The sequence below is a fragment of the Ornithodoros turicata genome, chromosome 2 (assembly GCF_037126465.1).
Source record: "Ornithodoros turicata isolate Travis chromosome 2, ASM3712646v1, whole genome shotgun sequence".
NCBI lineage: Eukaryota > Metazoa > Arthropoda > Arachnida > Ixodida > Argasidae > Ornithodoros > Ornithodoros turicata.
In genome coordinates, this window is record NC_088202.1 from 54,039,232 (window position 1) to 54,053,238 (window position 14,007).

General features: G+C 45.3%; 1 protein-coding gene across 3 annotated transcripts in view; it reads left to right on the forward strand.

The window, feature by feature from the left end:
* Positions 1-5,080, forward strand: part of LOC135385411 (uncharacterized) — a 144,533-nt gene extending 139,453 nt beyond the window's left edge. For all 3 annotated transcript variants that reach the window (XM_064614713.1, XM_064614712.1, XM_064614711.1), the window contains 2 exons: positions 256-397; positions 499-5,080. In XM_064614713.1, the coding sequence (XP_064470783.1) occupies positions 256-397; positions 499-3,932 (3,576 nt within the window). In that variant the 3' untranslated portion in view covers positions 3,933-5,080. The remainder of the gene's footprint in view (positions 1-255; positions 398-498) is intronic.
* Positions 5,081-14,007: the final 8,927 nt, after the last annotated feature.

Below are 14,007 nucleotides of genomic sequence, written 5' to 3' on the forward strand. Positions count from 1 at the left end.
ACACCCTGTTGAAGCGAACGTACTTCGAGATATAAATTGCCAAATTTTGCTATGCAAATGTACTTGGAACATGAGCACAGCCCTACTACCATTTTATACTATCATGCACAACATCCCTTCTTAGGTCATAGTAACATGTTACTACAGTGGAATTTGTCGTGAAGTAGCTCTGTATTTTCTGAAGGTGCATTAGCGAGCCTTATCTGGAGCTTCTTAGAAGTGCTCATCTTTATTTCCTGTTCCATGCCCCTTTAGGATAAAGCCCTCACAGAGTCAGACATGGTTCACAGTGCATCGAGGCAACTTCGAAGTGTGAAGAGTGCAGAGTCTTTGGTTTCCAGCACGGAGCGCTCGTGCCGAAACTCTGACACTTTAGATTCGTGCAACTCATCATCAGGTGAGAGAATTGATCAGAGTTCAAGGGCCATGCTTTCGTGTGATGTCAGGTCCGCGATCGATGCTTGCTTATTAATAAATGCTTTCCTGCCACCTTTCCAGACGCATCTCGTGTACAGCCCTTCCAGTGGTTGCCTGAGACGACCCCCACAACTTCTCCCAGTGGTCACAAGCACGTGCGGTCTGTTTCGCATGATTCCTACTTTGAACGAGGTGGCAATGGAGGGCTGGACCTATCCTTGGACGACCTCAGTGCTACTTACGACCTTGTGGCTCAGCAAGCAGCACAATCTCCAACATCCCCCCCGCAGAAATCTCCACGAAAACAGAAACTCTCTTCAGATGTGGAATGTGCTAACCCTAAAGTACAACGGCTCAGTGACTGTGCAGAATCCTCAGAAACCTTGAGGCAAAGTAAACATGCAGGATCAATAGAAATGCAGGCAGATGAACCTGCTTTGTCTTGTGCTTTTCCCGCTGAAGCAGATATCAATAAGGTTGAGCCAGTGCATAGGCTCAGCTCAGATGACCACAGTGAGAAGTCACAGCCAGCAAGTCGTTCACTGACACCGTTTTCAAGCCGACAACCTTTAGCTGTTCACAGTCCTGACGACATCGGGCCTTACCAATCTCCCTCACCTCAAGAGCATGTCCAAATGAGCTGCCAGTACAGGAATGCTCTGGACGCAAAACAACAAGCGGGTGAGAAAACTGTACTTGTTGAAGTACATGCCACGCAAGAAGACTACATTACTTACCGAGACTGCAGGTCATCCGAGGAACAAAATATGGGCCAGTCGCAAAACGAATCTGACTCGGACGCGACGGAAGGTGACCTCAGTCCGCACCTTGGTTGCACTTCTCTTGCTGAAGACATTGCCAGTTCTCTTAAAATGAGCAACAGTGAAATCAACACAGACTTCCTGGTTGGTGCTGTGGACAAAAGGGAAGATGCAGCGAATGTGCTCGACCAGGCGGATCTTCCTTTCGTGCCACACGAGACCAGTTTCTTGAATAGACTTTCAGCAGTTCTTCCCTATATTGAGGACACGGACACTTCCCCTTCTGCTGTGTCATCTCCATGCGCACTTGTCACTGCCTCCGCAAGGTCCACTCCGCACTATGTTGAGGAGTTTGAAGAACTTCCCTTTACCAAAGAAGAAATGTGCACCTCCCCCATGACAGAGATGTCATCTGTGATAGACAGGGATGTGTCATTCAATTCACCCGCTCCTGATGGAGAGAACTGTAGCGTCAATCTTACTTCGGAGATTGCGAGAACTCCTGAGCATACTAACGTTAATGACAGGGATAATGTTGAACTACTTTTGAACAACCTAAAGGAACAAGGGGGGTCCCTGCCTTCAGTCTGCCATGATGAACAGGACTCGACTTCGGAGGATGAGGGAAATGATACAATGCCGTACGCGTACCTGGATGAGAGCCCTATGGTTGAAACGCTCAGCCATAGCTTAAGCCCACTACCTCACTCTCAAAGTCAAGACCAGAATATTTGCCTTCTGTCACCTGCAGATACTAGCAGAGATACTGACTCGCTTCCTGTTATTGTCAGTGTAGCAGCAAAGCAGCCTAGCTCACCAGAGGCACTGGTCACTGTAGACGGACAGCATTGTCCACACAATGTCGAAGAATCGTGTGTTATGCAGGTGGAAGCCTTAAATCATGTCATCAAGCAAGAAGTACTGAATGAAATTCACGATGATGTCCAAAATGGTGAGAAGTTTATGGAACTCGATGAGAGTGTTGTGAATGAGACTACAAGTAACAGGCCTGTGAGCTATCATGACAAGTTTGTTCAAGACCACCCTGAAGTACCAGTTGAAAGAGGTGATATTACTGACACTGCAGAAAGAAATTTGCAGCTTAGTTCTAGTCCACATGAGCTCCAGTCACATTTGACAGAAAACGAACATTTGGAAAGAGGAACCAGCAAGGGCTTGGTAGAAAGCAGGGGGCATCCAGAAGCCCATGAGCTACCTTTGGATGTAAATACTCAGTCTTCCAGAGACTCATCGCCATCTTTTACCGCAGCAGAGCTGGAAGACATTGAGAATTCCACAGAATTGAGTGTTGTGCAAACATCACCTGCCAAAGAGGAAGTGCAACTCCGCTCAACTTCTTCGGTGGTTTCCTGTGGCCAAACATCACAGTCAGAGCTGAAACGGAAGTCAGAGCCGCAGCCGTCTAGCCACACAAAGGACCTCCTGTGCAAGAGGCTGTCCGAACCAGCTGCCTGCCATCCGTGCCGCGAGAGGAAAGGATCCGTGAAGGAACTAACATCCAAGTTCGAAGGCAGTGACACCAACTCCGTTCCCAGTGCAGATTCCAGCCCATCAAAGGGATCGCAGCCAAGTCTTTTCACTCAGCTGAAAGTGATGAGGTTAATGCGGAATAACCCTTCCCCACCTTCTGCCACGTTGACGTACGATCCCTGGTCTGACCCCATACTTGACAGCACTGTTGACAGCAGTGTTTACGACGAGACAGTGCCAGTAAAGCCTGGTGAGGTTCACCAAACTGAACCTATAGTGCAAGAAGGGAAAAAGGTCACAGAAAGTGTGGATGGCACGAAAAAGGTAGAAGATAAGATAGCTCAGGTAAACAGAAATAAAAGGTTTAGTGCCGGCGTCACAAACCGTCAACAGGGCACAGGGGGCATCACGGCGGCTGAGACTGCGGAACCACAGAGGCCAATATCTTTGGACTTGATGAAAGTGAACGCCCCCATGCAGAATGAAGTGACAGAGACCAGCAAAGGGAAAAAGTCAACCACCTCACCTCACATCGACAGTGAAACTCGGAGGAGAATAGAAAAGATCAAGGAAGAACGCCGTGCGCAACTCAGGGAGAAACTCAAGTCTGAAAGTTTCAGAACAGACGACAGGCCCGATGCTACAAAGCAAAGGAAAACATCAGAAGGTGGCCCAGACACAGAAAAGACTGAGAAGAGCACCGTGGGGGTATCGTCACGGTGGTCCAGACACATCCCAGATGGAAACCATCAAGCCGACACCAAGGGTGCAGGAACTGGAATGACAAAGCACGCAGCACCATTTAAAGGTGCAGAGAGCAGGAAAGGGCTACCAAAAGGAAACGAGTCTAGCAAGGCATCCATAAGGAAGAGCGATGGTCCAGTATGGGCGAAACAAGCTGAACAGTCAAGTCCTCTGGCCCCAGCAGCACAGCATACGACACAAGCTGGACGCTTGTGGGAAAAGCAGACTACACAAGCAGGAAAAGCAAAGACTGCAGATTGGAGCAGAGCCCCGAAAGAACATCAGCTGACTGGACGAGCGGCCTCAAAGCAGGGAGGAGAAACGCAAGGGTCCATTTTGGCGTCATCGAAGCCACCCGTACCAAAGACGACAGGGAAAGACTCTGATGCTGTCTCGAGAAAGGAAGATCTGTCCCCACCGAAACGGATACGTGATCGGGCAGCCATGTTTGAGTGCCGTAACCAAAAAGAGCAGCACGCACCACATAGGATCACAAGGACAGACTTGCCTTCTTGTTGACAGCGCTCTGCTTTCCATTCGCGAACAGAAGTAGATGGCACTTTGTAGGGTTCAAGCCTTGTTCATGTACTTAGCGAATGAGGATGCTGCTTAAGGGGGGACTTGAGTTGTGATGTCTGCCGAAGACGATGAGCCATATTTGCGCTCTGAACCTAGCACAGTTTTTTTTTTTTTTTTTGCTTCCTCTTCTTACTTTGTCTGCTTGACTCTGCAGGCAGCAGGAAAACACAGCAAAATCATTCCATTTTCTACACAAATTATAAACAGTTGCCAAAAGAATTGGGTTTTCCCATCACTTTTGTATGTTACTTCATACCTTATCATTTTTCTTAACGATTTTAATGCTGTTTGCATCTTATGACCTCCAAGTTGTGCTTGTAATTGTTTTGCTATTAATTTATTTTTTAAAAATTTGTAGCAAATGGACTTCAAGCAACGTTTGTAGAGCTGTTTCGATATGTACGACCACCTTTTGGTACCAAAAGCATAATTAACACGAGACGTTGCCTGTGCATCAAAATTTTAAATTGTTGGAACCGTTGGGAGCCTAGTGGTAGCGTAGCCTGTTCAGAGGACCCAACTTGTGTAATTCTCAACTTGGAATCTTCGTCACGTATGTACAGCATGAGAGATGCATTGCAGCTTACGCTTGCACTGCTAACTTGCTAAGGGTACGGTGCTAGAAGGAAAGCCCTCTCTGTCACTTTCTTGTATATTGAGGTTGATTGACTGTCTATAAGGTGAATATGCTGCGAGATAGTGTAACAGAAAGTGTAAAAAATCATGCTGGGCTTTCTAGCAGATGTACGGGAGGCAAACTGAAAGCGCTGTAAATTTTTTATGCCTCCCTGCATTTGCTAAGCGTTTGGAACTTTTACCCGCATAGTTTAGGTTCAAAGTAGCTGCCTTTCAGCCCTGTATTATAAAATGAATATAAGTCAACATTGAAGGTGGATAGATGAATGCTTGTATATTTTGATTTGTCATGATTTTTTTTTTTACTTTTTTCTTTTTACTTCCAGCTTTTAGTTGTTGCTTTGTGTGAATGCAATGTACATATTGTTGGATTTTATATTGTAATAATATTAAGAAGATATATATATACACTATATATATATATATGAAATATATGCATGTCATGAATGATACTCTTGACTACCTTGAATTATTTCTTTGCCCAAGTACCCAAAGCCTTTTAGAAGATGATATGCAAAGACACAGTTGGTATTGGATATGTTGTTGATATCCAGGAGATGACAAGCTCTGCCTGCTTTGTAGACATCTACAAATCCCACAATTATTATGGCTTCTTATTGATGCACAGTAGTTGTTGGTTGTTTGATTGAAACACTACAGTTCCAATAACGTCACCTGTGTTGGAACCTCGAAAGCCTCAGTACAGACATGGCAGCGATATTCTACAGGGTAGCACTTATGGAAACCGTGGTCGGCCATTAACCTGTGTATATATTGGTCAAAGCATGGCTCTACAATTTTGCAGAGTGGTACAGCTTGGAGTTATGGAGTTGTAAATTTGAAAGTGGTTGGAATTATGAGGAAAGTACTTATAAAAGTTCACTTGCCCCATTCGTAATGACTACAGCCTGGATTTTTAGGTGCCTATAAAAGGCACTAAAAATGGCATTATAGGCACTATAAATTTTTTTTTTTTTCATCTGTAGCACTGAAAGCGCAAAAAGAAAGTGAATAAGTCAGTTTTATCTGCAGGAACAATACTGTAAATGGGAGTTGACTGTTTTTCTAATTTTTTGCTGCCCGAAATATAAAACTTATTGATCCAACTATGGTCACAAGGCTTCTAGCCATTGCCACCGGTTCCACGCCACTTCTCAGAAAGACTTGTCACGGGCAACATACGGGCAATATGCGAGATGGGCTTCGAGCATCGCAGGCTTTAGTGTAACATTGAAATTTCTTGGTCCTCAAACCTTTTTAGCTTTGCCTTCTAGGTTTTGCTTTCAGTATTACCACAAGGCTCACAATAGTATCAAATATGGGGGACCAATTCTGCTCACACTGGACGCGGTGTCACTTTCGCTCGTGTACCCATGGCCCTGACTGCCCACGAGGAGGGCAGCTTGCTGAGGTTGCCAAACTGTAGAGATTGTGCCAGACTTCCATCTACCTTTTTTACGTCACGCCCCCTCATTTTACCATGTGTCAAATTTGTTCTACAGACACACACACAAAAAAAGCAAATTAAAAAAAGCTTCGGGGCTTCTTCTAGATGTAAGCAGGCAATAGCACTGCGTGTTCTAGATAGCGACAAAACCATTACGAAACGTGCCTGTATTTTTTTAATAACAACCCACATGACAACAGAATGCTGGAACGAAGAAAAAGAACAAGCAAGCTCTATACTGAGTAACAGATTTTCAATTCTCAGCTTACATTCCGATACCTTTGATATACTCTGTTCTTTCAAACGATCGATGGTTTCAAAAGGACATGCGACGTGACCCACGTCAATTTCGCCCGGACAACGGTGTTTTGCCACCGGTGTTTAATACGAGTTTTAGGCATCTATGCCAAATTAGGCATTTATAGGCATTATCAAATCGATACAGGGGGTTCCCCATCACGTGGTTGGTGCTCCTGTATGAAAAAGGCGCTGTTAGAACCACACGAAAAAATAGGCATTTGCCTAGGAATCTGGGCTGTAGTAATGACTAGAGACCGGATTTATATGCGCTAAAAAGTAATGAAATATGCATGCCAATATGCACTAAACCTGGTCACAACATGCAGTAAAAATGTCATATATGCTGTAAAAACTCGAGCCTATATGAAGCGATCTCGCACACCGCCGCCGAGACGAGTGGTTTCTAAATGTAAATGTCCTTTTTATTTAATCGTATATGTTGGGGTTACAGTGAGAGATAACCAAAGTGGGATATTCAGAATAAATAATACAAGGCCGTGTTTCAATGATTGGAACTGTTGAAGAAAATGTTTGCCACCAGATACCGTTCAATATTGCCTGGAGTGAAGTTCTGGCGCCTGTCTGTCAAAACGTTCTTATAGTTGGATAATGACCTCTCTACGTTGCACGTTGTGAGTGGTGCATACTTGAAGGCTGAAAGTAGGTGTGCGGGCACAACCTCCGGTGGGGTGGCGTTAGGAACCGAAGCAAACAGATCGCCGACCACCCGGAGAACGGCAAATCCAGGATTCTTTTGTAGCACGGCGTCAAATTTTCTAACAACCTTTGCGCCGACCGGACTAGTAATCTTTGCGAGCTCCTCGCGTTCACCTTTCACCACATCCAAGGATTCCACGAGCAGGAGGCCTCCCGTACGGATGTCCTGACCTCCCTCCCCCCAATTTCTGTAATTACATAAAGTTTCAATTGATCTTGGTAGTGTAATAGCATGCTGTCCAAGGCAGGACCCCTCAGAAAAATCCTAGATCCATCTTTGCCCTCATATCACCTAACATCATCAAAACCAACTCTTTATTCCTGTTTCATTTAAGCTTTTTAAAGGTACACATACTCAGAACCATAAATGAGGCAAAGTGCATCAAAATTGTAATTAAAGTAAAGTACCTAGTGTTTGACATCAATACCATACTACTACCAAGTACTCGTACTTTCAAGTACTGTACTTGTGAAGTGAATTACGAATTTAGTTTGAGCATTCTATGTTTCACTGTCTGCTGGTTGCAAAAAGTGGGAAAAAATTGTTTTTATTGTAGAGTAAGATATATTTGCAAGCGCTTCGGCAAATGCTGGTTATGAACGCCTGCTGGTTGAGCACTTTTTGTGTGCATGAGCCTGGTGGCATAATTTTCACTTACGTGCGCACAGGCAGTCAGGTGGAAAGTGCCTCGTCCTTCTATAAACTGCACACTGTTCTAGTGCTACTCTGGGTATAATATGCTAGAAGGCGTGTATTCAGACAAAAAGGACGCAAACCAACAGAGACTGCACAATTTCCGAGCACTCCACACTGCCTTGAGAAGTATCGCATGCTTTTAAAAAATCCAAAACGAATGTGAAGTGTAATACAAAATTCCTCTTTTGTACTTGACTTTATTATATTTGCAACAAAGTAATTCATGTTACAATGTAAAAAAAGGTAATATGTGAAACGAAAGCGTGTCATTCAATCTCTCCCATTTCTTATATCCTATAATTCTAAAAGGCAATACTGCCAATGGAATGGTCACTGTACTCATAAAAAGGTAATAGAATCGATACCAACGTGCTGCCATCTCAGTGCATAGAGCGTGTGTGTTCCTTTGTGTTTCCAGCTTCTATTAGAAAATACTACTTCTTAATAACTTGTCAACATTTCAATCCTTTCAACGACTGATTTTTTCTGCACAAAGGCCGCTTTAAGACAAAAACATTATTTGTCGATATTTTCATATTTCCATCTGTGAGTACTTGACGAGGAAGTACTAGCGAAAAGTATTCCAAGTACAGTACGAGTCCACAATTTGAAATGACTTCAAGTAAGGTATAACTACTCAGAAATGTACTTAAAGTAGCACTCTGCTGGAGCTGCCGTAAGCGGCGTCTTGTGCGCAGTAGAAGCTTTTCACTGATAGAACGAGAAACAATGAGCGTCCTTGCACAGAAACAGTGACCGTATCTGGGCTGTAGCGCGCGAGAGGACGTATCAGAACCCCCTCAACTACGCCGTGGAGCCCGTAAAAGCACTTTGACATCACGAGATTTGACCAGATTGGGTGGCTCCTCCTACGTCACACTGCTTCCCATGCCTTCAAGGTTGCTAACGAAAAAAAAGAGAGAGAGAAATTGCGCGGGCAACATGACATTGATACAAAACACGCTGTGCAAGTAGGTCAGCTGTCTGCGCAGCTCCACGGTTCATCCGCCCTTATTGCCCGTGGAGCGACCTCTCCCAAATGAGGGGTAACATCTCAAGGTGAAGCGCACGTGGTCGCTCACTTCTGTCTACCTATGCAACGCTACATAGATCCAAAAGGCCTGCTTAACACCTCCGCTCACTCCTTCGCACGTCGACACACAAAGTCCGCCAATCGCCGCAGACGATCTTGAAACACAGGCTTTCCGTGGCTACGAGTGGCTGCCCATGCGCCTGATGGCGACTCGTTTCCACAGCAACGGCCTTTGAAAGCAACGTCGTCTTATTTCGTCCAAGTACTCACACCGTCCAAGTATTTAATTCGTCCGAAAAAGATCGGACGTACTGGACACTTGGACGAAATGAACAGGCGAGGAGAAACTTGCCCAGCGCGTCCAATACCCGTACCGTCCAATAGCCCATTTCGTCCAAATGGGGGGAATTCCCAAACGCTCTGGTCCTTTCGGCAGGCGACTGCCTGGCTGCATTCATGAAAGCACAGGTCATTTTGACACTGGGTGAATAGCAGGTGACTGTATTCATGAAAGCAAATGGATTATCGGTCAAACGGGAAATCACAGAAAACACAAACCCGTATCACAGGACCGTTCACACCCGTACCCGGTTCACAAGACCGCTGACCTACAGTGACCTACAGTGTGTTGTTTTCTATAACTTCGTTCTCGCTGAGTACAGCGTTTCCCAGTGTGATCTTTCTTGGAAACATCTAGGGATCTGGGAAACTTGCGTCCCTTTGCCTTTACGTAGACTACTTCGAGCGGTCGTGGCTTACCAACGTTCATCTCTGGAATTATTTTGCGGATGAGGACGATCTCCGCACAAACGATCACGCCGAAGGGTGGCATAATTCGCTGCGCATGAAATTCAAGAGCCAACCCCACATGACGTTTTCGAAGTTCCTCGTCGAATTTGAGTCAACCATACACAATGTAAGCACAACCAGGTAAGCAACCAATTCGCATAATCAGGGACATCATCATGATAATTAATAGAATATAGCATATATACTTCCTCGCTTGTTCTCTTTGTATTCATGCTTCTTACCGCCATTTGCAGGTACGCATTCGGCTGCTGCTGAACGGGACTTCGCCAAACAGGAGACGACGCAATTTCGTGGAGAACAACGCGGCGATACAAGAGGTTCCTTCTCATGGGCGTACGGAAAATACAGCTCAGGGGAAATGATGCTGGGAAACGAAGGACCCTTCACAGACGTAACAGAGCAGTTTGCTCATGTCATCAAGGCATACCTGCAGCGCATGTCCCACTTGCTGGGCCATGCTAACTAATAAGTTAGTTGTTCAAATGAAAACACAAAACAAAAACAAATAAACGGAGCAGGCTGAGCATTTGTTTCTCGTTTTACTCGGTGTATAACATCTTTCAGTGGGAATGTTTAAATCTTACCTTCAACTAATAAGTCAGTTGTTGGAATGAGAAAAAACAAAGAAAGAAAAATAAATAAACAGAGCAGGCTGAGCATTTGTTTTTTGTTTTACTTGGTGTATGGCATGGCATCTTTCGGTGTGAATGTTTAAATCCTACTTTCAATCGTAAACGAAGCAATTGTTCACTCGCATTCGGAGATCCTTCTTCCTTTTCGGACGATACAAGCGTTTGGACGGTACGGTTATTTGGACGGGTTGGTCAAGTTTTCCCCCCTTTGGTTCAGTTCGTCCAATGCCCACTACGTCCATTTTTTTTCGGACGTGCTGAGTACTTGGACGTTGTGAGTACTTGGACGAAATAAACATTTGGACGAATCGGGGTGCTACCGTTAGATACGACTCGTCCATGCAATCCGATGGCTGTGTCGGACGTAACGCATATGGGAAGGCCACCTCGCGTTCTTGATTACCTTTGTGCGAAAAACACATTTGCGTTTCAACAGCACAAACTAAGATATTGGTAAGCGAGCGGTAGCGTGTTCCTTTATTTGTAGTGTTTTATTTTATTTTTTATTTTTTTTTGCTGTGGTCGCGCAGTGGGTTCGTCTGCAAAGGGTGTCACTATTGCTGCACTAAAAAGGCTCTGCCGAGTGTTCTGACCATGGCTCAGGCAAAGACAACAGATATGCTACACGAGTCATCAAGCACACCAGCCAACTGCCGCAGGATAAGTTTCCCTTTCTAGCCACGAATGTTTCCCTGCGTTGATCAACAACAAGTCGACGTCCTTTTTCTGGAGCGAAATCTGCGTTTTCCTGAATCGTCTAAGCTAGGCTACTCAATGGCGTGTCGGTACTCTTTGCGCAGAAGGTCCACACATACAGTATCATTTGGGTGGGTAGTACCTATCCGGTTGTTTTCACTCTGCGTGGTAACAGCTGAAAGTGAGTCTCTCTCGGACGACACGTACACAGATGAAAAGTATAAGATGCGGGACCATCAGAGCGAAAGTTCAGGGGGAGGGGGGGGGGGGGGCGACTGCCCCCTCTGGGCCGGTGGACGTTCTTGGCCATATGTTGCTCAACTGTCAAATGACTAATTACCTAAAAATCGTTAATTAACTTTTTCATTATAAAAGCTACGAATTTGTCCCAATGAGAACATCTGTTCCTTTCGGTCACCTGATATCGTAGCCATTCTCAGAACTAAAATCCGTCCGGTAGATCGTCCGCAAAAAATTCGTGAAGGAACACCATTTTTTTCTTTATTTTGTTCATTGGGCATCTTCGGACACGCGTCTTTCCTTCACCCCTAATGTAAGAGGGTGAAGGAGCCTCATGCGTCGAAGATGCCGTCACAGTGCCGCCTCATGCGTCGAAGATGAGCTTTAACTTGCGGAAACAAAACAAAAACACATGTATCGGGTGATGCTATTCTTGGGTTATTGGGTTAGGTTGGGTTATTGGGCTATTATCTCCCTTATCTTGGGTTGGGTTATTGGGTTAGGCAGGGTTATTGGGTTATCTCCCTTATCTTGGGTTGCATTTTCTGTTTTCTTTTAATCTTTCCAGGACGCAAGAGGCGACAGTGTGCTCTTTCACCCTCTCACATTGAGGGTGAAGGAAAGACGGGTCTCCGTAGATGCGCAATGAACAAAAGAAAAAAATGGTGTTCCTTCACGAATTTTTTGCGGACGATCTACCGAACGGATTTTTGTTCTGAAAACTGCTACGATATCAGGTCACCGAAAGGAACAGATGTTCTCATTGGCACAACTTCGTAGCTTTTATAATCAAAAAGTTAATTAACAATTTTTAGGTAATTAGTCATTTGACGGTTGAGCAACATATGGCCAAGAACGTCCGCCGGCCCAGAGATGATAGAAGTGAAAACGGCATGTCTATAGCCCTTATATAGTTTTTTAATGAAAAATCTGTATCGAAAAAAAAAGACACCCTGTATATCAATCCACGTGTGGTAGAAAAGAAATATACGAAAGAGTAGTCCACATGCGATATGCCATTGCGCGTGCAGAACATCGCATGCGAAAGAACGTATTTCCCATGATTCCTGCAGGCCGTCGCAGTATAGACAGCAGATGGCGCTACAAGTTTTGCAATTGCTCAAATCGAACACGAGGCGAATAGTTATGTGGCCGAGGCGGATACGAAGCAACTACTCTCATAACCGAACTGAACACAACAACAACAACATAGATGAATGGATGATGATGATGTGGGATGTTTCCCTGCGTTGAGTGCAGGACCCTACCCCATTCCAAAAAGGTTCACATGAAAGGATGACGAGGGAAGGAAATCCCTACAGTTCGTGAAGGAGGCCGGTGGCCCTCAGAAAGGGAAGAAGAGCGCCAAGTGCACGGCACTGGTGTCCAGGGTTACTCCATGGGCCGGGAACTTTGCAGATGTTGAATGGCCTCTGATCCAGCATTTCAAGTTGAGATTTAAAGCCCGTCGCTCGCGTACGTACTGGCTGCAGTCTTCGAGAATGTGTCGGATTGTTGCCGGTAAACCACAAGTTGTACACAGCGCCGTGGTGCTGTGGCCCAGCCTATACCGGAGTGCAGGGGTGAATGCGACGCTAAGTCGTAAACGACGCACTAGAGACGTAAAGAGGCGAGGGAAACCGCTTGGCATGTCAAATGAAAGCGTTGGGTCAACAGCATACAGAAGCGACCACCGGGTGATGTCATGACACCATTCCTGATGGGCCCAGGGCGACGTCAAAGCGGACAAGAGGGAGCGCCTATCTCCATTCGAAAGTATGATGGAGACTGCTGAGCGGCGATGGTGAGCTGCAGCAGCTGCCCGATCCGCTACCTCATTGCCTCTTATTCCAATGTGGCTAGGGACCCATTGGAGGGTGAGCCGGTGGCCCCTGTTTTCTAAAACCTTGAGTGTCGTTAGGATGTTCACTACCACCGGAGCCAAGGAGCCACGGATGCCCATGTTGTCTATGCACTGCAGCGCTGCCCGCGAATCTGTGTAAACCACCCAGAGGCGGGGGTGGTGATCCAAAATAGACCTTAGGAATAGCAGGATGGCATACAATTCCGCAGAGGTGGCCGAGGTGCGGTGCGATAGGCGGAACCCACGTGAAATTGACTCCTCTGGGATTACAAATGCCGCAGATGAGCTGCCGGTAGTGGAGGAACCGTCCGTATATACAGCGGTTTGGTTTCCGTATGCAGCGTCCATCCACTCCAGAGTAGCCTGCTTGAACTGAACACATCTAAAGCATTTTTACGGAAAAATGCCATGTACTCGTGGTATGCGCATGCGGATCTCCGTATCTTGGGCTTGGGGTTCCTGGGCTTACGAGTGCAGCTTTGGAACTATTCAAAAAATTCGCTGGCGATTTAGCGGTAAATGCGAGAGAAATGCGTTAGCATTAACCGCCTTTTCTGGTCCATACTTGACTTCCGTTCCGGGCATTTACTTCCGGTTTAAACCCAACTTCCGATTGTTCATCTCCAGTCAATGCTTGATTTCCGATTTGTACACTTTCAATTACTATATGTAAGTCCATTTAACTAACCTTTAATTAGTCTCAATTACATTCAATTACCCTATAATTGCCCATTAATTACCTTAGGTAACCGCAGGTTACATCAGGTAATCTTGAATTCCCTTAACTGCCTTTAATTACGTTTACTTGCCTTAATTACTCTCAATTCCCCTTTAATTGACGTTAATTACCTTTAATAACATTTAATTACCTCTTTTATAACCTACGGTTACCTCCGGTATTCTTTAATTTCATTTAATCTCTCTTAATTACATATATCTTACA